The sequence below is a fragment of the Lissotriton vulgaris genome, chromosome 5, assembly GCF_964263255.1.
Source record: "Lissotriton vulgaris chromosome 5, aLisVul1.2, whole genome shotgun sequence".
NCBI classification, from domain to species: domain Eukaryota; kingdom Metazoa; phylum Chordata; class Amphibia; order Caudata; family Salamandridae; genus Lissotriton; species Lissotriton vulgaris.
This window is the reverse complement of record NC_141693.1, coordinates 1,368,355,397-1,368,379,248: the sequence shown is the minus strand read 5'-3', so window position 1 is coordinate 1,368,379,248 and position 23,852 is coordinate 1,368,355,397. Positions and strand designations below refer to the sequence as shown.

Below are 23,852 nucleotides of genomic sequence, written 5' to 3'. Positions count from 1 at the left end.
TACGGTGGGTTATTTTCTTTGCATGGTCTAATTCTGGACGAATATAGTCTATTCTGTCCTCACTGTTGCAGTAGTGTAATATTAACAGGTCCTGAAGAAAGCCATGATTGGCTGAAACATGTCGACCATTTAGTTCCATCTACTGATAGTGGTATTTGTTGACACACTATCTACACTCTGTTTTTAATCTTGCCATTATGGTGACCCCCTTAATAAAGTTTACGTCTTGTCACCATAATAGGCAATCTTAAATATCACTCTTTATTATTCATTCTTTTTTACACACTTTTTGAGCACTGCAACTTCTTCCATTCAGCACCAATACCACATCTTGTTGGCTGTCTTTCACTGGTGGATCTGACACTAGGATCCCTCACGATACCCATAGTGAGGTACCTAGTAGATACTAGTCTACAGAAAAAATCCCAGATGATGAGACTCCACCAATGGGTGGGCTGATGGGTATTCTTATTTTCTAATTTCTCCCTTCACATTAACTATCCTTTCAAGCACTACATTTGAGAAAGCAGACAATCTGTAGCCTTATCCAGACCCTTAGCATCCCTTGTGTGTTTGTCGCTAGTTAGATTAGGGGATAGGATGCAAGCAGGTCTTTAAAAGCTTTCCCCTTAGACCCTCCTTCACGTTGTGTTTTTTTGTTGACACGTGTGTTATGCCTTCGAAATGTATTGGGCTGTATTTATGCACTTCCTGTATAATACATATTATTCCCATTTTATTAGGTTGGTCATCTAAAATACAGGTACCTCACTATAGGTTGTAGGTTGGTTTATTAGGGACACATCACCAGAAAACCTCCCACTGTGTAGATAGGTTTAATCTTCTATATTGGTCCTGATGAATCGCCAAGAGATCTGAGGACTACTAGGCGAGAAACACGTTGATCACTTGACAGTGCGCCGATCCTGAAACATCCTTTCAGAAGTGCACCACCCTGTTTTTAATCAGGTTGGAGGCCCTATTGACTAAAATTGTTCTCACTGGGACCTCCAATTCCTCTTTTAACTAATCACTATGTTCATTCACTTGCAATCCTTCCGTGTTCATACATAGGTCCCTCACACCCACAGCACCATACAGCAATTTGGAATAAAAGATCTCCGCCAAAGAGCACCTCCTAGGGAGCCCGTCAGTTAATGCAGCGCCGACCTGACGAGGAACACTCCCTATGATGAAGCATGAAACCCTGTGCATCTATGAGTACGTGATGACCACCAAGCCCTCTTGTCCCCCTTAGTTCATGGTAGGAGCTGCATACCTCTTGCCTTAACCATTATGAATAGCGATGTAAGTAACACTTTAATGAGTTTTATTCATATTACTTAGAGATGCATGTTCTTTTTATGTTGGGCTTTCTCATCCCATTTCAGTGTCACTTTCTTTCAGGGCTGCAAAAGTCATGTGACATCAATCACTGCCTTCCAGTGGTGTTTCTTACCAACCCATTGCCTCGATGAAAACACTTAACCTATCCTCCTCTCGAAAAAGTTGGACCCCACTATTCTAACCATTTGTTCATCTGTATTTTTCATTGTTTTTCTTATAAGTAAAATGTGGAGTTAACCACACAGATGCAATGAAAGTGGTCTTGACTTTAAAGATTCCACGTCAACATACCTGGGTGTCTAGATTCTAGGGCCTTGAGCAATGCTGGAAATGGAAATTGTTGCTCTGGCTTCTCATATTAAATAAAGTAGAAATGATGAATGTCCTAAGGGATGCAATCATGAGGGGTGGCATCATGAGGACTGGAGCACACAACACTCAGCCTTTGCATTATGTTGTTTAAAAAAAGACTGCCTTCATAAAAATTGGCAACTCCCTCTTGGAGTACATCTCTTGGTTCTCCTCATCTCCCTCTCTTTGTCTATCTGCTCCTCTTCCTCATACTTGTCCTGGTGTTCTCCCCCCTCTGTTTATCATCTTCCCCATCATATACTTCGTATTGGTTCTCTTCCTCCTTCTCCTTTTCTAGGTTGTCTTCTCTTTCTATTCCGACTCTTCCTCCTCCTCCCGATCTGGGCATTCCTCCTGGCACTACTCCTAATCCGACATGTGCTGCTCCTTCTCATATATCCAGTCCTCCTTTAGGCCCAGGCATAGTGCCTTCTAGACATGATCTTTGCCCTCCTGGTCCTACTCCTTCATGTCACTTAAATCTGTCTAGTGCCTGTCCCATAGCCCTGGCCACCCCTTCCTCTTTATATTCCTCTACCTGATCAAGCTTCTCCTCCTCACCCTTCTGCTTTGGATCCTGATCCTCTGCCTTCTTATGGTACTCATCCTGGTCGTGTTCTTGGTCTCCTGCTTCTCCTCATCATATTTCTTGTGTACTTGGTCTATAGTCCTTTAGGTCTTTCTGATTTTGGTCTTCCTGATTCTGGTTCTCTTGGCACTGGTCCTTCTAGTCCTTGCTCTCTTAATCGTTATGGTGCTGATATTACTTCATCTCTTGGTCGTACAAATCCTCCTAGTCCTGCTGGTGATCCTGCTCCTCCTTGTCCCGTCCTTTCACCAGCTCATGCAGTTGATACGATCAAGACATTCACTCAGGTTTTTGTTTTCTTTCATTAGTGGCTTTTAGACATTCAAGCTGGAGTGGGAATTTGTGGAGGACAGAAAAGAGATGCCAGGGGTGAATCCTCTCAACACCTCTTCAGAAAAGACATGCCAATAGCGATTCCTCTCAACACCTCTTTTTTACTTTGTCGGTGTAGAGCACTCATTGAAAACATTGGGGTTAAGGCACTTCCTACAGAGACCTATGTGTATCCGTCCAACTTCATTATATAATAGTGACAGGTTAACTCTAGGGATTAATGTACTTTCCAGAGAGGTACATGTACATTCTGTAGTCACTGGTAAAAAGCATTGTAAACTAGCACAGAGGGGTAATGTGCCTGTTTCAGAGCACACAGTGTAACATGTAGGTCACACATTTGTGTTTTATGTTAGAAAGCTCAGTGATTTTTAACCTTGTGTTTCCTGTAGGTCACAAGGTAAATGCTGATAATATAGCTCAATGAGTCATGCAACCACATTTTACATGACATATATACCTACACTTCTTACATACAAATCCATATTTCAAATCTCATTGTGTCCCTTCAAACCTTTGAAATGACTTGTGAAGGTCTTTGTTTGCTCTAATGGGCATCTGCCTGAGTTCGGACTCAAGGTGCCTGAGTGCACCTGTGATTCTTAGGCATCCAACTACTCTGAGAATTGACTGACAAAGGAAGTTGCTGATTGTTCTTTAAGAGTTCTCTGTCACCCCCTACAGGTGCCCAGCAAGTGTTTCAGTGTTTGACATTGCACTGGGAAACAGCCAGTAGGATTCAGTGATGATTCAGATTCGTCTGGATCCCATTCTATTCCTGCACTGGCCTTGCCCATGTGTATGCCTGGATCAAAAACTTAAACTTAATTGACTATGGTTATCCCATGCTGACTGTTATGATGCTAATGGGCCAGAAGGTATTACATGTCAGATCACAATGAAATTGTGTGAATGGCATGACATTTTGTGTTACTAAGTATTACATCACATGTCATACAAGGGCCACTTCAGGTGTTTGATGGACCGCTGAATAGAAACTTATAAGCATATTTACTTTTTGTAGTTTCCATTCATGTTCAAATAGCAAGTGAAATTGGACTGTTTTGCTATAACCTGTCTGCTTCTGGGTTAGTCAGTTTGTCAATGAGTTAGTCAGTAAATGATCAAGTGAGCTATTTGTATAGTGCAAAGAAGTGAGTGAACCTCCTCTAAGCACTGATGTAAAATACCTTTACCAGACATACGGCATGATTTTGAGTTTTGCGGAGGGTTACCCTGTCACAAACATATCAGACATACCGTACACCTTACCACAAGTGCATTATTGCCTATAGAAACATTTTATAAGGTGGATAGGATACCTGTAACCTTTGGGATCGAGAAACCCCTCTCCAAACTCTAAATCAGTCCCATAATGTCAGAGCCACTATTTTAAGTGAGCAGCAAATCATCTGTGTTATATGTTGCCTCTGTCTGCTGTTCCTTTCCGTGGTGATACAAACACCTCACCTTCAAGTAATCACATAAAGACATACCTTCTGGGCAGCATTAGTAGCTGGCAGTTCATATGCGCTTCCATTCATTTTCTTTCCTGGAGAAATGAAAATATCAAATAGAAAAATGTCAGGCCAAGCTGATTTAACAATGTATTTACTGTTCGTAAAGGCAAATCGAAGTAAGAAAGTAAGGTTTATGTATGGTAGGCCGATGTGCTCATTAAAATAGAATAATAGCATGAAGGCAAGGACTTCTTCAGCAAAGGTAGTTTAATCCTTAATCCAGCCCTCATGTACAATTACAATCCAGACAATAAATGAATAGCGATCGTTCCCCACACTCTTTTATCTCCTGCCTGCATCCCATCCTATGCTCCCTTTTCCTCAAACAAAAACAGTGTAACAACAAGTGCATTGTACCAATTTACATGGAAGCATCATTTGATATGTGCATTATATGGAAACAACACAAGCACAGCATGGCAACGTTGCGCTCACGCTCTACCCACAGAAGTTGCATTATTTATAAGAAACGCAAGCTCAGCATAATCAATGTCATGCTTGCACATTCACGCTGATATGCTACAGTTTCCATACAAAGCTGTTTGAAAGCATGGTAGTGCCAAGACTGACAACTTAATCCCACAGCCGCATTGAACCAGCGCCAGAGAGCTGAGCCAAACTCCTCACACCAAAACTACTAAAAACAGAGTGGCTGATTTAGACTTTGGAGGTTAGGGTATTTTATCTCAATGGGGTGCCCTCTTTGCAAACTCAAGCGTAGTCCTCCAATGAAGTATGGTAACACATAACATCATCCTCCCTATTTAGAGTGGAAGGTGTTATGTGGTTTGTTTGCTGCCTGTCACTACCAGATAAAACCTGTCAATGAGGGACAGCAAAAGAAAGTAATGACCCCAGCACCATAGGATGAAACTCCCATGGTGCAGGGGGCATTTGTTTTACTATTTTCAATACCTCCGGCTTTGGGAGTTTGTTTTTGAAAAATGTACAATTTTGTAAACGTTTGATGGAGGGCTATCAAGTTCAAGTTCAAAAGACCTTTATTCGAATTTGATAAAATTCATAAAAGTACCGAACACATCAGAACACATATATACACATAATACAAAACAGTTAAATAAATTACATTCCAAAGTGACAAAGCAATTCATACAGTGGTTAGGCAATAAATTTCATTATCTTATAAAGTTTTAGCAGTAGTATCTTTATGACTGAATCTGATTTCAAGGACTTTCCATAGTCTTGCGTGCGCGTATGGCTAGTCTTAAGAAAGTGCTAGTGCGAAATGTCAGTTCATCAGTGTCCAGGGTGAGCAGCAGCATATAGGATTCCTGAAGTGTAAGAGGTCTAAGTTTTCTAAAATATGGGGTTAAAAGCCATTTGGTATATCTCACATAAAATTTACAGAAAAACAGAAAGTGCAAATCATCTTGAGTGCTTGTACCGTCACAAGGGCAGGGGGTAAGGTCAATATGGTGTTGATACCCCAGAGGAAAAGAGAGCAAAAATTTCACAGTTCCTGCCCTTAGACGAAACAGTAAAGATCGCTCCCAATTTGACATAGGGAGTGAGAGGTAGAGTGGCATGATTTGCATACAGAGACCATTACCAATGTATTTTTTGACCCCTGATTTCTGTAATTCAATTCCAAGCCGTTCATTACGGTAAAGTGCATAGAGTGCCTTTTGGACCTCATATTTGTCCTTTAATTCAATAGTCGTTGGCTCAGTAAACAAAATACCTCTACCAATTTCATTAAATATTTTAAAAACTTCTTTAACCCAGGGGATCTGCATGCCATTTTCACTATTAAGGCAGTCCCTAATGATGTTTTGCGTAAGGGCAGCAGCCTCATTCCTCCAGATTCTAATCCAGAAGAGTGCTGGTCTTACTTTAATAAAGTCGTTTATGAAGGGGAGGTTGAGTTCGTTATGACAGATGAAATTGGAAGAGGAAATTGGTGCTCCCAGCAATTTCCTGCAGAAACGGTTTTCCTCTCTTTGAATGCCAATGCTGCTGGCCGATCCCCAAACCTCGGCTCCATACGTGGCAACAGGGGAACACTGTAGTTTAAAAATTTTAACAATGGCTTTGGTGGCGCCGATTTTCTTAGGGCGGGGGAGACTCAGGACAGAATTGTTGGCTTTCGAGAACTTGCTCGTGGCGTGGGCCACATGCCCACTCCAAGAGCCGTTCGCAGCGAAAACCAACCCCAGATAAGGGAACTTATGGACAGATTCGAGTTTATCTGTTCCAATTTGAATAGTGCCGAGTTTCCTTTTGCCCGGCCCACAGGGCATAATAAAAGACTTTTTAAAATTAACTTTCAAATCCAGTCCCTCCATAAAATTTACAAAACTATGTACAAGCAGACGTAAGGCGTTAGGTGTGCGTGCCATAAGGACAGCATCGTCTGCATATAAAAGTACAGGTAAGGGATTTCCTAAAATAATTGGGACATCAGGGGTAGCTTTCTTTAAACAGTTGGACAGACCATTAATATAAATGATAAACAGCAGGGGTGCTAAAACGCACCCCTGTCTCACCCCCCTCCCTATCTTAATGGCTCCCGATACCTCTCCGCCCATCCCGATACGTACCCGAGCTTTCAAGTCAGTATGGAGGTAGGCTAAGAATCTAACAAGAGTGGCATCGAGACCATTTGACAGGAGAATTAACCATAGCTTGGATCTGTTCACAAGATCGAATGCGGATGAAAGATCCATAAAAGCTAGGTAGACGGGGGATGAGCGAGCAATGCAGTATTTGTCTATTATCAATTTTAAGTTCAGGCATTGCTCGACTGTTCCTACCCCACTCCTAAACCCCATCTGGCAGGGGTCTAAAAAGTCAGAATCAGACGCCCATTCTAGTACCCTGTTATAAATTATTCGTCCTAGTATTTTTAGAGTATTATCCAGGAGGGAAATGGGACGATAATTTACTGGGTCTGATCTCTGATCTGTCTCCCTTTTTGTAGATGGGGACAATGATACTAGTAGCCCAGGTGGCAGGCATGGCTACATGTGGGAGACTGTTGAAAATATTTAAAAGTATTGGTGTCCAAAGATCAGCGTTAAATTTGATGATATCAATAGGGAGGCCGTCCGGCCCGGGCGCCTTGTTACCTAGGCTCTCTTTGATAGCTTTCCTGACTTCTAAGTCCGAGATCTCTAAGCCTTCTGTTTGGTTCAGGTTAGGGAGAGGTTGCTCATCAGAGGGGGCGGCATAAATATTAGAAAAACGGGTCTCCCAGGCTGTACTGGTTATATTACAACTAATTTTTGTAAGCTCTTTGCCCATTTCCCTCGTTCTCCTGACTGCCGACCAAAATGGGCCGCTGCCACCCAGATTGGCGCTGATAACCAGCTTATCCCAGTGATCGGAGAGCAGGTTTGCCTTCCTTTTCGATGTTTTATCTTTGTAGTTTTTCCTGGCAGCTCGAACTACATCCTTACACCTGGGTTTGGCAGAAAGGGCCTTTCTTAACTCTCTATTGGCCACGGAGCAAGATGTATCAAACCACCGTGGCTCTTTATGGTCAGTAGGGAGTGGGACTGACAGGAGAGTTTTTATATTGGAGCATAAAGCTTCAAAATCAGTAATCAGTTCTTCATTATTTGTACTTGGGGAGGAGAGGCGTTTCAATAAATCCGGATGTGCCTCCTGAATCGTATCTATAGTGGCCCCACAATCAATTCCTCTCCATTTGAGGCGAAGGCCGTCAATTGAGGGTGTGATATCCCTTGCCCCATTTAAATTCATAAAAATCGGACTGGGTGCGAGGTTAAAAATAGCAAACAATGGATTATGATCGCTGAAGGACGTTTGCACCACAGAAGATTTGATTAAACAGTCCGTTAACACAGGTGATGTAAAAATGTAATCGATAATTGAACCGTTATCCCTGCCCTTAAACGTAGGGGCATAGGGAAAATTCATATCATATCCTGCACTCATTACATCAACAAGATTAAAATCAGAGAGTATGCTAATCAGTTCCAAACCCCTGCGGTCATTACAGTGATCAAAATTAGTAGATCCATAGTTATCTATAAGTTTCACATTAAAATCTCCCCCGATCAGAATACTAGTCTTAGTGTCTACTGACAAGGAACAATCAATCATGTTTCAAACCTTAGATAAAGCAACAAAATTTTTGTTCGGTACACCATAAAAATCATTGTTGTAAAAATTGATTAAATAAATTGTGGTCTTTGATTTCAATTTATATTCCAGAATTTGAATATTGGAATTGGCAAGGTTATCTGGCTTCAAAACATTAATTGTACCCCCTGTCAAAATTCTAATACCCGTGAAGAGTCCACCCACCGCTCGGCCAAAACTGGGTTTTAGTGATGTCAGGCTGAAACAGTGGTAGCCTTCAATATACAGGTTATCAACAGCCCAAGTTTCTTGGAACATAAGTATGTCTACGTCATTAATTAGTTCAGTCCAAGCAGGGTCAGAGAGCTTAGATTCTAAACCTGCGACATTCCAGCTTAGAATTGATAGGCCGTGTTTGAACCCCTGGTTAATAGGTGAGCTCCTAGTAATCCCATTATCATAGTTAGTTGGTTCGTTTAAAGTGGCCGGAATACTATCCGACAATATAATTTCTGTAACTGCTGTTTTAACATGGAGCGATGCAGGTGAGATTGTAATTGTGGCACCCTCTTGGTTACAGGCTTTTGCATTATTGCATAATTCTTTGTTGAGGGGTGTGCTCAGTCAATCCTGTTCGTCTAATGATGATAGATAGTCGAACCGATTGAAAGTTGGGATATTGTACAATGGCCTAGCTTGTGTCATCTGTGCAAGCTGGAATGGGTTGGGGATTGGGTAAGACCTATCCCTATGATTGCTCTGGTGCATAGTTGGGGCTTGAAAGTGCTGCGGGTAGTTGGGGGTAGGGATTGGCATTGGGGGTTGTGGATGCCAATTATGGTTGTTGGAAAAGGCGGCATTTAGGTTCTGGTTTTGGACAAAAAGTGGTGATTTGACCCTTGCTCCAAAATTCATCTCTTGGTACGAATTAGTGGGGAAATTGTTGGGAAAGTTGGCCGTGGCTTGTTCTGGGGGTATCAGGTGTCGGTAAAAATATCCTAAGGGAAGGAGCGTGGTGTTAAATTCCCATAGCGATGGTAGAGGGGCGTTGGCTAATGTTTTCTCTGCCCAATGTGGTTTTCTAAAACGAATAATGACACAGTCGCCCTCAAATTTTTTCCTAAGTGGTCCAATCCAACCCACTCGCTGTGTGTTAATAATCTCCCTTGCACCATCAATCGGGTAATTGCAGTTAGTAATTAGCCAGTGCAGGGTTTTGTTTTTGAGTGATACAGGATTTTCATCCTGATCCTTTCTTAGTTTGGTGACATTTACTAACACTAGTACATATGCACCGCATTCCGGAGGAAGGTTAATGCGGGCAGGAACTTGTCTGGGTGTTTTTGGGATGGGTTGGGTCAGAATAGGATTACTCGTTGAAATTGAAGGGTGACCTGTGGTGCTCACATTTGGGAGCATAGTATTAGTGAGGGTATTGGTGCCAGGATCCTTCCTTTTATCTGTGGATTTGCTATTAGTGTGTGATGTTGCTGCTTTTTGTTTTGTAATTAGGCCATTGGCCAGCGCAACAGGTACGGCTTTATCTACGTTATTTGGGGTGGCTGTGGGTACTTGTAAAATAGTTGTTTTGGGACCTGCTATATTAGTGGGGTTGCTATTTTTTGTACTAGTTGCAGGACCTCCCTTTAGGAAATTCTTGAGAGGGCTGCTCAATTCATCTAGCTGTTTTTCTAATCGAGCAAGCCTATTTTCGATTGGGGCTAGATAAATGCTTAATAGTTCCCCCAGTCTTTCCAACAGGGGGTCATATGCCTTGTCTAAATTTCCGTTAGTGTTCGTTGTTCTGCCCTGCTGAACAGTTTCACTATCATCCCTCTGGGATATTACCGTAACCTTAGTCGTGTTATGATTATTGTTAGGAACAGAGTTGGTATTTTTCCCAGGTTTCCTTTGTGCCCGGCCATATTTCCTGATCGCAGTGACCCGGGGCTTGGGTGCGTGTAACTTCAGTTTTTGAACTGCCCCCTCTCGCCTACCTCTAGCTTGCCTGTTGTTATCAGCAGATTTTACTTTGGGAGAGGGGTCAATTAGTAGGTCAGGGGTTTTTTCCAGGTCTGTACTAGTGTCGGTGTCTGTGTCTAACAGGGGAATGGAGGCTGAGAGGTTAACCTCGCTGGGAATGGTGTGAATGTCAGCACAAACGTCAAGTAGGGGTCTGATGTTGTTAGGCATAGCTTGTGCAGGTGTAATGGCGGTAGCAATGAGGCCAAGTGAGGAACGTTTGGCATGCGCCAGGTCTTGTGATACCCTGCGTTCTAGTAGGTTAATGCCCTGATTGATGGCATCATTGGCCTTAGATATGAAAAGGTCAATGGGGCCAGTCACAGCGGCAGCAGTTCTGCTGCAGGTGCCTCTTGGGGACATGCTGACAGGTGCTAACCCCTATTCTGTAGTTTGGGTTTGGGTTGCTACGCGGGACTACAGACAAATGTCAATGACACCTAACAGAACATAATAATTAACAGGCAGATAGTCCCGAAAATGATTGCTGTACCCTCAGTTCCCGAATGTAGAATGGCCAATGGACCAATAAACAGTACCTTCGAGTTGTAAAGAAATGGGCGTAAATAGGGTGGCCCCGTCCCGTCCTCCTCGTGCCTCTGAGGGCAACAGAGGGCCCGCCCTTTGCCCGGGCTTCGCCTGGGCGCTCCCGCGCGCGTCTCGCGGGGGGAGAGGGGGTGTCAGCCTTTATCCGGCGCCTCCGGCGCTCACTGCGCGTCACGGGCGCGCTTTCCAGCAGAGGGAATGCTGGGGAGTGTAGTCCGGTCTCCTGGGACGCCTCCCTCGCCTCCCGGCGTGTGCCTCCGCTCCTTCGTTGCTCCGGCCGTTCCCCTCACGGCAGTGCCCGTTGGCAGGTTAATCAGGTAAGCCTGGTGTTCCCCCACTGAGCTCCCGGGGGGTCAGCCTTTATCCGGCGCCTCCGGCGCTCACTGCGCGTCACAGGCGCGCTTTCCAGCAGAGGGAATGCTGGGGAGTGTAGTCCGGTCTCCTGGGACGCCTCCCTCGCCTCCCGGCGTGTGCCTCCGCTCCTTCGTTGCTCCGGCCGTTCCCCTCACGGCAGTGCCCGTTGGCAGGTTAATCAGGTAAGCCTGGTGTTCCCCCACTGAGCTCCCGGGGGGTCAGCCTTTATCCGGCGCCTCCGGCGCTCACTGCGCGTCACGGGCGCGCTTTCCAGCAGAGGGAATGCTGGGGAGTGTAGTCCGGTCTCCTGGGACGCCTCCCTCGCCTCCCGGCGTGTGCCTCCGCTCCTTCGTTGCTCCGGCCGTTCCCCTCACGGCAGTGCCCGTTGGCAGGTTAATCAGGTAAGCCTGGTGTTCCCCCACTGAGCTCCCGGGGGGTCAGCCTTTATCCGGCGCCTCCGGCGCTCACTGCGCGTCACGGGCGCGCTTTCCAGCAGAGGGAATGCTGGGGAGTGTAGTCCGGTCTCCTGGGACGCCTCCCTCGCCTCCCGGCGTGTGCCTCCGCTCCTTCGTTGCTCCGGCCGTTCCCCTCACGGCAGTGCCCGTTGGCAGGTTAATCAGGTAAGCCTGGTGTTCCCCCACTGAGCTCCCGGGGGGTCAGCCTTTATCCGGCGCCTCCGGCGCTCACTGCGCGTCACGGGCGCGCTTTCCAGCAGAGGGAATGCTGGGGAGTGTAGTCCGGTCTCCTGGGACGCCTCCCTCGCCTCCCGGCGTGTGCCTCCGCTCCTTCGTTGCTCCGGCCGTTCCCCTCACGGCAGTGCCCGTTGGCAGGTTAATCAGGTAAGCCTGGTGTTCCCCCAGGATGGAGGGCTATCTATTTTGATGGAGTCGTCCATCACACTTTAATTAATATTGACAGGAACCGGCATGATGGTGGTTCCTGTCAATGTGAAGAGTGCTTCCCGTGCTGATGGATTACTCTAGATTTGGTGGGCAGCGATCCCTCGGGATGGTGAAGATAATGTTCTCCAACAACATGACCGAGTACCCTCCACTCATCAAACTAGAAATCAGCACAGAACTCTTTAAACTGGCGTACATCCCTTAATTAGCGCCGAGACGCCCACGGGTATTCGCCGCGCTCTACAAATGTCAATAAATAAATACGACTGAACCTCATAGGCATGATATAAGAATATAAGAAAATGCACCACCTTTCCGATCAGACCCTGACATCCCATTTGGTTGTTTATGGCTCATCTCATAAAGTGAGCACTACAATTGCATATTTAAGACATGGATCAGGACCACAACACATTTGTGACTTGTGTTATTTCATGTCCTTTGTGGTAAATTAAAGGTTTGCTTTGTGTAAACCCTTTCCACACTATTATGAAAGCAGGCTTCATGTGGTAGTAACACTTGGCAAGAAAGTTTGAGCATATTTATTGTGTGGCATCTTGTCCTTGAGCTGGTGATGTGTTCTGTTATTTGTTTGTTTAGCTATGCTTTTATGCTGCATTTTTGCAATGTGATGTACTTGTGTTGTGCTACGCTATTCTTGTGTTGAGTTCCCTTATGACTGTTTTGATATGTTGTGACAAGAGTACCCAAAAACATTAGATGGTATTACAGCTTCTGTTTTGCACTTTCAAAGATACCCGTTAACTATGTTTGTAACTAAGCAGCTGTATTAGTGTCTTCCGATGTGTACTGATTTTGGGTCTTTTATTTAACCAAAAGAATTTTCTTTATTTTTCTGAAGAATTCTTGTAGTTTAGTCTCCAAACCCCAAATATATCACATGTATTCAAAATAAACGTCTTGTGGCTGGTGAACCCAGCTATGACTTTAAATGCATCAGTCCGCAACCAATCAGGGGGCCTAGAGCAGCCAGGGGCTATTAGGCTACAACTGCGGCGGTTGAGGTCTTTGTCACTTTTGAACTGTGGTACATCTCACTATGGATCTGTAAACCGAGTCAAGTTCCCTCTTCCTGCCCTTCACTCACAGGGTAGCAAGGGTGAGCAGTCCAAGTCTTCTCAACTTGGTGGTGTGGGGGGACACAGACTCAGAATGGAAACAGTAAGCAGCAGACACATTGATTAATTGTCCAGCTCAGTGCTTATCCTAAAGTAAAAAGAAAGCAATTCAATATCACAACAGAATGGAATACAACCCAACTAGATAAGGGGGGCAAAACTACAAGGTTAACAATCTGACCCATGGGCTCCTATTTAAGCACTACACTTTTCTTCCAAGGCTACAGTGTCCCCATTATCTTTGGTAGCTTTCCTGTGATTTGGACTGATTAGGCACAGATGCAAGTTCACTAAGCCTCTGACACATTGGCAACATGTCAGTTTGAACAGTTCAGTTTGAACAGTTCTTAAGCTCAAATAGTTCTCGTCATTATCTTTGTGCATTCACCACATCAGTTTTTAGTCTTTTGAGGCCAGGCCTTGCGTTACCTTCTCAGCAGAAACATGGCTTTGCTGTCACTGGATGGTGCACTAAACAGGCTCGCATTGTCGGCATCTTCATCATTGTTTGTTACAGGTCTTGCTCCTCACTTGAATCACTGAAGTGCTCAGCACAGCAGGCTGGACTGACAGTTGCTTGTCTTTGAAAATTGTGACCTATCAGCCGGGGACACGTCACATGCTTTAAAGAGTCCTCTTGGGAATGCATTACATGTCAGCAACCACAGCTCCAGTCCTTCAGACATACTGCAGAAGTTCTGGGCAGCACATAAGTTGGTGTTGGTTGGTTTCACAGTTTCCTTAACCGTTTCCGAGCTGATGACGAGCTCAGCTTGTCATGCAGCACGGTGGCGCTCTGCTGATGACTAGCTAAGCTTGTCATGGCCTCCGCGGAACGCCCACGCGGGGATAATTACCCCGCTTTGCTAGGCGTTCCTTTGAGCGGGAATGGCTATGTCGAGTTCAGCTCGTAATCAGCACAGCGCCACCGCGCTGCATGACGAGCCGAGCTTGTCATCAGCATCGCGGCGCCACGCGCGTCCCCCCCGCCCCGTGCCACGGGGAAATTAGCCCCGCGGTGATGAGGTTAAGCAGTCCGCCACATTACCCACATTCTGGAAGAGCAGGCAACCCATCATAGCTTAGGTCAGGCCGAGTGATAGTCCCACTTGGCAGTCCGCTTTTTGGGGTGCTCTAGAAACAGAGAACATGGCTGGAATTTTCCTCCAGGATAGTCTTTCTTACTTCTGAGTCAGGCATTCACCTTCCCTCTCTGTGAAGGGAGGTGCCCACCGCTTCTCCAGCAAATTACCCAGAATTCAGGTGATGTCCTCCCAACTCTGGAAGACTGGAGGTCATACAGACACCAGCCCGAGTCTGACTGCAAATATTCGAGGACTCCGCAGAGCACCTTTTTCTTTAATCAGGAAAAAATTGGAACAGGGAAATAAGTGAAGTTATTTAGGCCAAACTTTTGTGCTTAGTTTTCAGACAGGGTTTTAGATCCTAGAACCAGTTTGTGGTGGTTTTCTTTGAAATGTGATCTTCTGCTGGTAGTGCAGACACAGCCTTTGTGCAGGGGGATGGCTCACAATGAAGTGTGACATCAGCCTTCCTATAGTAGCAATCAGGAACAGACAAAGGGCAGGCCCTGTCTAGAAACGTGGCCACAATTAACATGAGAATCTGCAGTCTCATCCGTGTCCCCTAGCATCCCCCTAATGTGAGTTCTCTGGGCAATCTAAACAGCAATCACTTGCTGAAAGGTCCTCATAGAATTTCTGAGGGTAGCACTGCCACCCGGTCCTCTCACTTCAGAATGGGGGTCTCCTCTCTCCAGCCAAAGAATGTAAGTGATACACTTCTACTGTCTAGGGAAGCTGCATCCACTCTTGTGTGCCACGTTAAACCAGAGGCCATTCAAAGTGGACCTCACTGGTCCCAGTGAATATACTCTCACTGCACACAAAATCTCACTGTCATATATGTGCCACAAATTCACTGTACGCATGCTATCGTCACAAATACAGATTGTGAGTGCAAGAGTCTGGGTGTCACACTAAAGTGGAACATGTATCCAACTGGGACCAATGCACAACACTCCTCTCCGACACAGAAAAAAGGCTATTCAGGACTATTAATCTTTAAAAATTGGCACACTGCCACCACCTCTTCATGGAACAGCCCAATACAAGGACAGTAGTCCCATGTTGATAAAAGAGAGTGCCTATTCTACTGATTTTGTATGAAGTCCCAGGTGTCATTGACAACCAGGCAATTTCCTTAATAGACTTTTTGATATTGATTTGAACGAGGAACAGTTACAGAAGTTAGGCCTTTAAAAGATTGGTGGACAATTACTTCTAAGTTCTCAGCAGGGCCCAGAAATGACTCTACTTTGGTTATTGGAAGGTTCACAGGATCCTACACAGTATATTGGCTGGCTGAGTTTTAATATGTTAGTGTTTTGGGTATGTTAGATCTGGGGGTCTCTAGTTGGCAGAGGTAGGTACCAATGTCCAATAGGGACCTTTGCTTCGAGTCAGGGTAAGGGGGATAAACCCTTTAGATAACCCCTGCACACCCCCTTGGTAGCTTGGCTTTAGCAGACAGGCTTATCAAATGCAATGTGTAAGGTATTTGTACCAACACTCACAGTAACACAGTGAAAACACCACAAATGGACTCCACACCAGTTTAGTTTAGAAAAATAAAGTATCTTTATCTAAACTACACAAGACCAAAACGACAAAAATCCAACATACACAGTTCCAACAGTAATCTTCCCCCACCGGGCCGATGCATTCCGCAAGCGAAGGATGCGTCGGCTCTTGCAGCGGCAACAGGCGCTGCGATGATCTCGATCTTCGCGGGGGCAGGAATTTCCTCGCACTGTCGGGGATGCGCTCCGCAAGCGAGCGATGTGTGAAAATTGCAGATTGTCTTTGTTTCTCCTTGTCCAGCTCCCCAAACAGCAGGCACAACTTCCAGAGACCCCACAATTGGATCGAGCCCTCTAGGAAGGGCAGAACACATACAGCAGAGTTCAGGGGGTGCTAGGGGTGAAGTCCTTTTGTTCCTGAGACTTATTAACAGGGACCCAGCTCTTCTCAGGCCCTTGGAGATCTCTTCAAGCAAGGGGACAAAGCAACAGCAACGTCCTTCCCCTCTCCTTGGCAGCAAAGCAACTGCAGGTCAGCCCACAAGTACACATCTGGATAGTCATTCCTCTTCAGTCTTCCTGCTTTCTCCTTGGCAGAGGTTCCTTCTTGATTCCAGGATGATCTAATTTTGTGAAGTCTGGGTAGCCCTTTTTATGTGAGTCTTTACTTTGGTCTCTAGAGGCAGAGAGGCCTTGATTTGGTCAGAACCAGTTCATGTCAGTTCCTGAGTACTTTGTTTTTCTTTCTTCTCCTCTCCTTTCAGAGAGAGGGGCAGGGTCGTCAGCCGCCCAGCAGGAGGTGGAGCCAGCACTGTGGAAGGCAGGCACAGCCTATTCAGGCCCAGGTGCTATCCCCTCCCACCACTCAAGATGCAGATGCAATCATTCAGCCTAGGGCTGACTCATCCACCCTCCTGGGGGCTCTCCAGCCCCTGTCACTCACAAACCAGACAGTCAATTCACAAACAGGCCAAGGCACACAGAAAGGTTAGACATGAGAACAGCCATTTTCTAAAAGTGCTGTTCTCAAACACAGGATTTAAAAAACATTATTCCTAAAAGATGTGTTATTAAATTCTGAGTTTCAGGGATACCAGACTTTAATTTTCTATCTTTCTCCTATGGGAAGATATGCAGGTAAACATTATACTCAGCATTCCCCATTATAGCCTATGGGCAAGATAGCCCTCTCAACAGTGCTGCAGGCCCACTAGTAGCATTTGAATCACCTGCCCTGGCACACTCAGTGCACTTTGCTAGGGACATCCTGGTAATACAAATATGCCAATAATGGATAACCAATCACAATTACAATTTACTCAGGGAGCACTTGCACTTTGACACTGATCAGCAGTGGCAAAGTGCCCAAAGCATCTAAACCAGCAAAAACTAAATCAAGCACAGAGTCAAAAATACAAGAGGTAGAGGCAAAAAAGTCAGGGGAAATCACGCCAAAGATGTCAGGTCTAACACGTGTCCCCTCCAGCTGAAAGTGAGGGGAACTACCCGCCCTCTTGGGAGTTCTCATCGCTAAGGCGGAAAAACCTGGACAGACCATCAGCGTTTGCATGTTCTGTGCCAGTGCTGTGTTCCACCGTAAAGCCCATTCCCTGTAGGGAGATGGACCACCTCAACAGTTTTGGGTTCTCACCCCTCATCTGCATTAACCATCTGAGGGGCCTGTGGTCTGTCTGAACCCAGAAGTGAGTCTCAAACAGGTAGGTCCTCAGCTTCTTCAGAGCCCAGACCGCAGCAAAAGCGTCCCTTTCAATTGCACTACACCTCTGTTCCCTAGGAAGTAGCCTCCTACTAATGAAGGCTACAGGTTGGTCCAAGCCTTCATCGTTGATCTGTGAGAGTACTGCTCCCACACCATACTCTGAAGCGTCTGTCTGCACTACAAACTCACTGGAGAAATCAGGTGCCTTGAGCACCGGTGCTGTGCACATGGCAGTCTTCAGGGCATCAAAATCAGTTTGACAGGCATCGGTCCAATTCACTCTCCTGGGCTGCTTCCTTGAAGTCAGCTCTGTCAAGGGGGCAACGGTGGTGCCATATCCCTTGACAAACAGTCGGTAATACCGGGTGAGACCTAAAAAGGCTCTCACCTCTGTCTGGGTCTTAGGGGGCTCCCAAGCCAGAATGGTATCAATCTTCGCCTGTAGGGGTGCCACCTGGCCACTCCCTACCTGGTGCCCAAGTACACCACAGATCCCTGCCCCATCTGGCACTTACTGGCCTTGATAGTGTGGCCTGCCCTTTGCAGAGCCTTCAACACTTCACAGAGGTGTTGCAAGTGTCCTTCCCATGTGCAGCTGAACACAGCAATTTTATCCAGGTAGGCAGCGCTGAATTCCTCCACCCCGGACAGTACCTGGATGACCAGTCTCTGAAATGTGGCAGGGGCGTTCTTCAACCCAGATGATAAGTCAAACGTACTGAGGTACTGGGCAGCGCCCAACCAATCCACAAGCTTATCAGCTCTGGGGATGGGGTGTGCATCAGTCTTGGTGACCGCATTGAGCCCACAGTAGTTCACACAAAACCGGAGTTCTGGAGTGGCACCGTGCTCAGCAGCTTTTGGTACTAGGACCACTGGGGCTAGCCCAGGGGCTGCTGGTGGGCTCAATTACCCCTAATACCAACATCTTGGAAACCTCTTCCTTGACGCTGGCCCTGGCCTTGTCAACTACCCTGTATAATTTCTGTTTCACAGATAGACTATCTCCAGTGTCCACATCATGGACGCACCAATTGGTGACACCTGGGGTCAGGGAGAACGGGGAGGCAAACTGACTCAACTCCTGGCGGCAGTCCCTCTGCTGTTCTGGGGTCAGGGTGGGCGAGAGGACCACACCATCCACTGACCCGTCTTGTTCCTTGGCTGCCAGGAGGTCAGGAAGAGGGTCACTTTCCTCTTCCCTTCCAGCATCTGTAGCCAGGAGCATTGTCACATCAGACTTCTCAAAGTGGGTTTTGAAACAGTTCACATGTAAGACCCTCAGGGGCTGCCTGGGAGTCTGCAAGTTAACCAGGTAGGTTACTTCGCTTTTGCACTCCCCCACCTCATATGGCCTGGGAGTCTGCAAGTTAACCAGGTAGGTTACTTCGCTTTTGCACTCCCCCACCTCATATGGCCCAGTCCACTTGTCTTGGCGCGCGAAAGGCTCCACTGGCGCCATCACCCACACTTTCTGCCCAGGTTGGAATTTGACCAGAGTGGTTTTCTGGTCGTACCATCTTTTCATTTCTTCCTGGCTATCTTCTAGGTTCTCCTGAGCGAGCTTCCTGGAGCGTTGTATCTGGTTGCGGAAGGTCAGCATATAGCTGAACACATCCTGGGGGGTTTTCCCGGGGGATTTCTCCCACCCCTCCTTCACCAGAGTGAGAGGTCCTCTAACAGGGTGGCCATACAGAAGTTCAAAGGGACTGAACCCTAAATAATTCTGAGGCATCTCCCTGTAGGCAAACAACAGGCATGGTAAAAAAAGACATCCCACGTCCGTCTCATGGGCTCCACAAGGCCCATAATCATACCTTTCAGAGTTCGGTTGAACGTTTCAACCAACCCGTTTCCTTGAGGGTGATAAGGAATGATGAACTTATAAGGTACACCACACTCCTCTCACAGAGACTCCATGTACCTAGAGATGAAGTTGGTACCCCGGTCGGAGACCACCTCTCTGTGGAACCGCACACGGGAAAGATCCCCATCAATGCACGGCCCACCACGGGTGCTGTGATTGTCCTGAAAGGGACAGCTTCCGGGTACCGGGTGGCATGGTCCACCAAGACCAGGATGAACCTGTTGCCTTAGGCTGCCTTGGGGTCCAGTGGCCCCACAATGTCGATGCCCACCTTCTCAAAAGGGGTGCTCACCACAGGAAAGGATTGGAGGGGTGCTTTGCACTTCTCTTTGCTCTTGTCACTTGCCTGACATGTCTGGTAATTCCTACAGGATGTACCGCCGTGCTTCTTCATCTGGGGCCAGAAGAAGTGGGTGACAAGCCTGTGGAAGCTCTTGTCTTGCCCCAGATGTCCTGCGAGAGGCACATCATGAGCCAGACCCATTAGGAAGTCCCTGAAGCACTCTGGTACCACAAGCGCACGGGCTGCACCGGGCTCAGTGACCTTAGGCTCACTATAAAGTAACTCATCTTCCCAGTAAATGAGATGATCCTTGGACGCTCCACCTGCTGCCTGGCCTGCAGCCTGCTGCCACACACCAATGGGAGAAGGGCATTCCATCTGCGCCTTGCAGAACTCCTCCCTGGAGGGGCCACCTTCTTGCTGCCAGTGGGTCAGCTTAGGTACGTCCCCCAGTTTGGCCACCTGTTCCTCTGTAGGCTCCAGGGCATCCCCCTCAGGTTCTGCTCCTTCCTGGGCCGTGGGAATGGTGGGGCGGGTTTCCCGCACACCCTGCCCCTCTTCTTCCTGGCAGGTACCTGGGCCACTGTTTCAGGCTCCAGGTTTGCTGAATCACCCCAACTGGATGCCATAGACCGAGTGGTCACACAGACCCACTCAGGCAGACCCAACATCTCCATATGAGCCTGGTGCTCCACCTCCTTCCATGGGGAACTCTCCAGGTCATTACCTAGCAGACATTCTACATGCATGGATGGACTCACAACAACCTTCAAGAGACCTGAGACCCCCCTCCACTCAAATGGAACCTGGGCCACTTTGCAGAGGTGCACCGAGTTGTCAGCTGCAACTACTGGGTGGAGTACCTTGGGAATGACCTGCTCTTCAGACACCCACTGACACCTTACAGATGTCACACTGGCTCCTGTGTCTCTCAGAGCCCCTATCTCCCTCCCATTGATGGTCACCTTCTACCCGTAAGCTTAGTGTTCGGGGGCAGGTAGGTTTCCTGGACCATCTCTTGGTCTCCTAAGGAGACAAGGGTCATTACTGCTGGTCCCATTCCTTCACTAGAAGTCAAATCCTCTCCCAAAGCTACAGTCACTAAACCCGGTGTTGGAGCACCAGTGGGTGCTGGAGGTTTCTTGGGGCATTTAGGGGCCATATGTCCCACCTCATTGCAGTGATAGCAGATAGGGGGACCCCTGTTGTCCCACCTGCCCCTAGGGGGCCAGGTTGGTCTAGGTCTGGGGATTGGGACTCCTTTTCCTGGGAACTGTTTTGGGGCTCTTGAGAAAACTCCTTTTGGTTACCCTTGTCCCCCCCACTCTTCTGCTGGGGACCCTGCCCACCTTTGGCTGTGGTACCAACAATTCCTCTGTGGACCCTGTTACAGGTCCAGTGGTCCGCCTCCTTAGCAAGCTCAATGGGGTCTGTCTTCTTGCTGTCTAAAAGATGCTGGTGCAGCTCTGGAGCACAAAGACTACTCAAGTGCTCCCAACTAATTAAATGCAACAACCCCTTATACTCAGTTACTTTACTGCCCTTCATCCAACCTTCCAGTGCACGCAAATACAGATTCACACACTCCATCCAAGTCTCGGACTCTTTCTTCTTGGAGTTCCTAAACTACAGTCTATACTGCTCTGGAGTAAGTCCATACCTGAGACATAGTGCTTCCTTCATATTGGGGTAGGTCATGGCACCTGCTAATTCTAAGGGCTCTAGAGCACTCCTCCCAGAAACCTCAAAATGTTTCCACAGGCCCGCCCCCCAATGCTGTTCAGGCACCCCATTCATTCTCAATGCAATCTCATACGAGGTAAACCAGGCATAGATATCCTCACTCCTATTGTAATTCTGTACCAAATCCTTGGGAATATATACTTTACCCCCCTGCACTGGCAGTGCGCCATCACCATTTGAGCCAGACTCCAGCACCTTGTCCTTGAGATCCAGTTCTCTCATGCTCAACTCATGAGCTAAAAGCAATTTGTTTTCCTCCAAGGCGTGAGCATTCTTGCTCTCCTCTGCCGCCTTTACTTTCTCTACTTTCAATTGCTTCATTTTCATCCTCATGATGTTCAACTCATGGTTTCTCACTCTTTGATTCTCCTCTAACTCTTCTGTAGTAAAACTCCTACTTGGATGGGTGCTGCCAGGCCTTGAGCCTGGGTTGCTCACAGGCAAATCCTGGGGTTGAAACCCCTCCCCTCCACTTTTATCATTTCCCTCTTTGGCCTCCAACCAGGCCTTCAAGGTTTTCCGCAGCTCCTCCTTTCTAGCGCTGCTTTTCACAGGCAACCAAGATCTTTGAAGAATTGTTTGAGCTGTTAAACTTTGTATGAATACAGATCCTCAATGCAAAAATCCAATTCTGCTGGCACACTTGCTGCCTTCTGAGACATGATGCTTTGAAGAGTTAATAGAACCAAAAAATCCAAACACAGTATGTGGCTGCGTAGTGGTCTGCACTAAACTAGTGATGTACACCAATTACTGTGGGTCAAGTACAAATACAAGTTCAAATCCTCACCGCTGACCATCAATGTTAGATATGGGGGTCTATCGTTTGCAGAGGTAGGTATCAATGTCCAAATAGGGCCCCTTGCTTCTAGTCAGGGTAAGGGGGATACACTCTTCAGATAACCCCTGCTCACCCGCTTAGAAGCTTGGAACGAGCAGACAGGCTTATCAAAGGCAATGTGTAAAGTATTTGTACCAACACTCACAGTAACACAGTGAAAACACCACAAATGGACTCCACACCAGTTTAGAAAAATGAAGTATCTTTATCTAAACTACACAAGGCCAAAATGACAAAAATCCAACATACACAGTTCCAGAATGTGATTTTAAAAGAGTTCCAGTGTTTGCGTCAAAATACTCCACAGTTGTTTCACGTTTAGCCCAAAGTACCTATAGATGCGATAAAAGTTCCAAATAGAAGCTGCAGCGTTGAAAAACAAGCAATGATTCACTCCTGAGACCCTGGGGAGGCGTTGCGACGGCCCCGTTGGACGCAGCGGGCGTGTTCTGACGAATCCGGTCTGTATGGGGAGGGATGCGATACCTTGTATGGATTTCGGTGCGCAGGTTCAGTAGGAAGCGTCTTGCACAGGCACGATGCAACAATCTTCGGAACGGCGACGATCTCAGGTGCGGCGGTGATGCGCAGCGCAGCGTCGATCTTCTCCTCTCGCGGCCCCTCGATACGATGGCTCTGCGACGATGTTCACAGAGACGTGATGCGGTCCGCAAGCGTGCGTTGGTCTCTTCCAGCGACAACAGGCTATGCGACGATACTCGCAGCAACATTAATCTTCCCGCACCGGGCCAATGCGTTCCGCAGTCGAAGGATGCGTCGGCTCTTGCAGCGGTAACAGGCTCTGCGACGATGTCGATCTTCACGGCGGCGGGAATTTCCTCGCACTGTCGGGGATGCGCTTCGCAAGCGAGTGATGTGTGAAAATTGCAGATTGTCTTTGTTTCTCCTTGTCCAGCTCCCCAAACAGCAGGCACAACCTCCAGAGGCCCCACAATTGGATCATGCACTCTAGGAAGGGCTGACCTCATACAGCAGAGTTCATGGGGAGCTGGGGGTGAAGTCCTTTTGTTCCTGGGACTTCTTAACAGGAAGCCAGCTCTTCTCAGGCCCTTGGAGATCTCTTCAAGCAAGGGGACAAAGCAACAGCAACGTCCTTCACCCCTCCTTGGCAGCAAAGCAACTGCAGGTCAGCCCACAAGTACACAGCAGAACAGTCCTTCCTCTTCAGTCTGCCAGCTTCCTCCTTGGAAAAGGTTCCTTCTTGATTCCAGGATGATCTAATTTTCTGTAGTCTGGGTAGCCCTTTTTATACTAGTCTGTTCTTTGCTCTCTAGAGGCAGTGAGGCCTTGGCTTGTTCAGAACCAGTTCAGGTCAGTTCCTGAGCACTTTGTTTTTCTGTCTTCTCTCCTTTCAGAGAGAGGGGCAGGGTCATTAGCCGCCCAGCAGGAGGTGGTGCCAACATTGTGGAAGGCAGGCACAGCCCTATTCAGGCCCAGGTGCGATCCCCTGCCCCCACTCAAGATGCAGATGCAGTCATTCAGCCTAGGGCTGACTCATCCACCCTCCTGGGGGCTTCCCAGCCCCTGTCACTCACAAACCAGACAGTCAATTTACAAACAGGCCAAGGCACACATAAAGGTTAGACAAGAGAACAGCCACTTTC

The 23,852-nt window shown here is 47.2% G+C and overlaps 1 protein-coding gene across 1 annotated transcript in view; it reads right to left on the bottom strand.

Moving 5' to 3' along the window:
* LOC147712614 (uncharacterized) overlaps positions 1-23,852 on the bottom strand; it is a 268,396-nt gene that overhangs the window by 37,966 nt on the left and 206,578 nt on the right. The window contains exon 4 of the mRNA XM_086923318.1: positions 4,117-4,172. Coding sequence (XP_086779444.1) covers positions 4,117-4,172 — 56 coding nt within the window. The remainder of the gene's footprint in view (positions 1-4,116; positions 4,173-23,852) is intronic.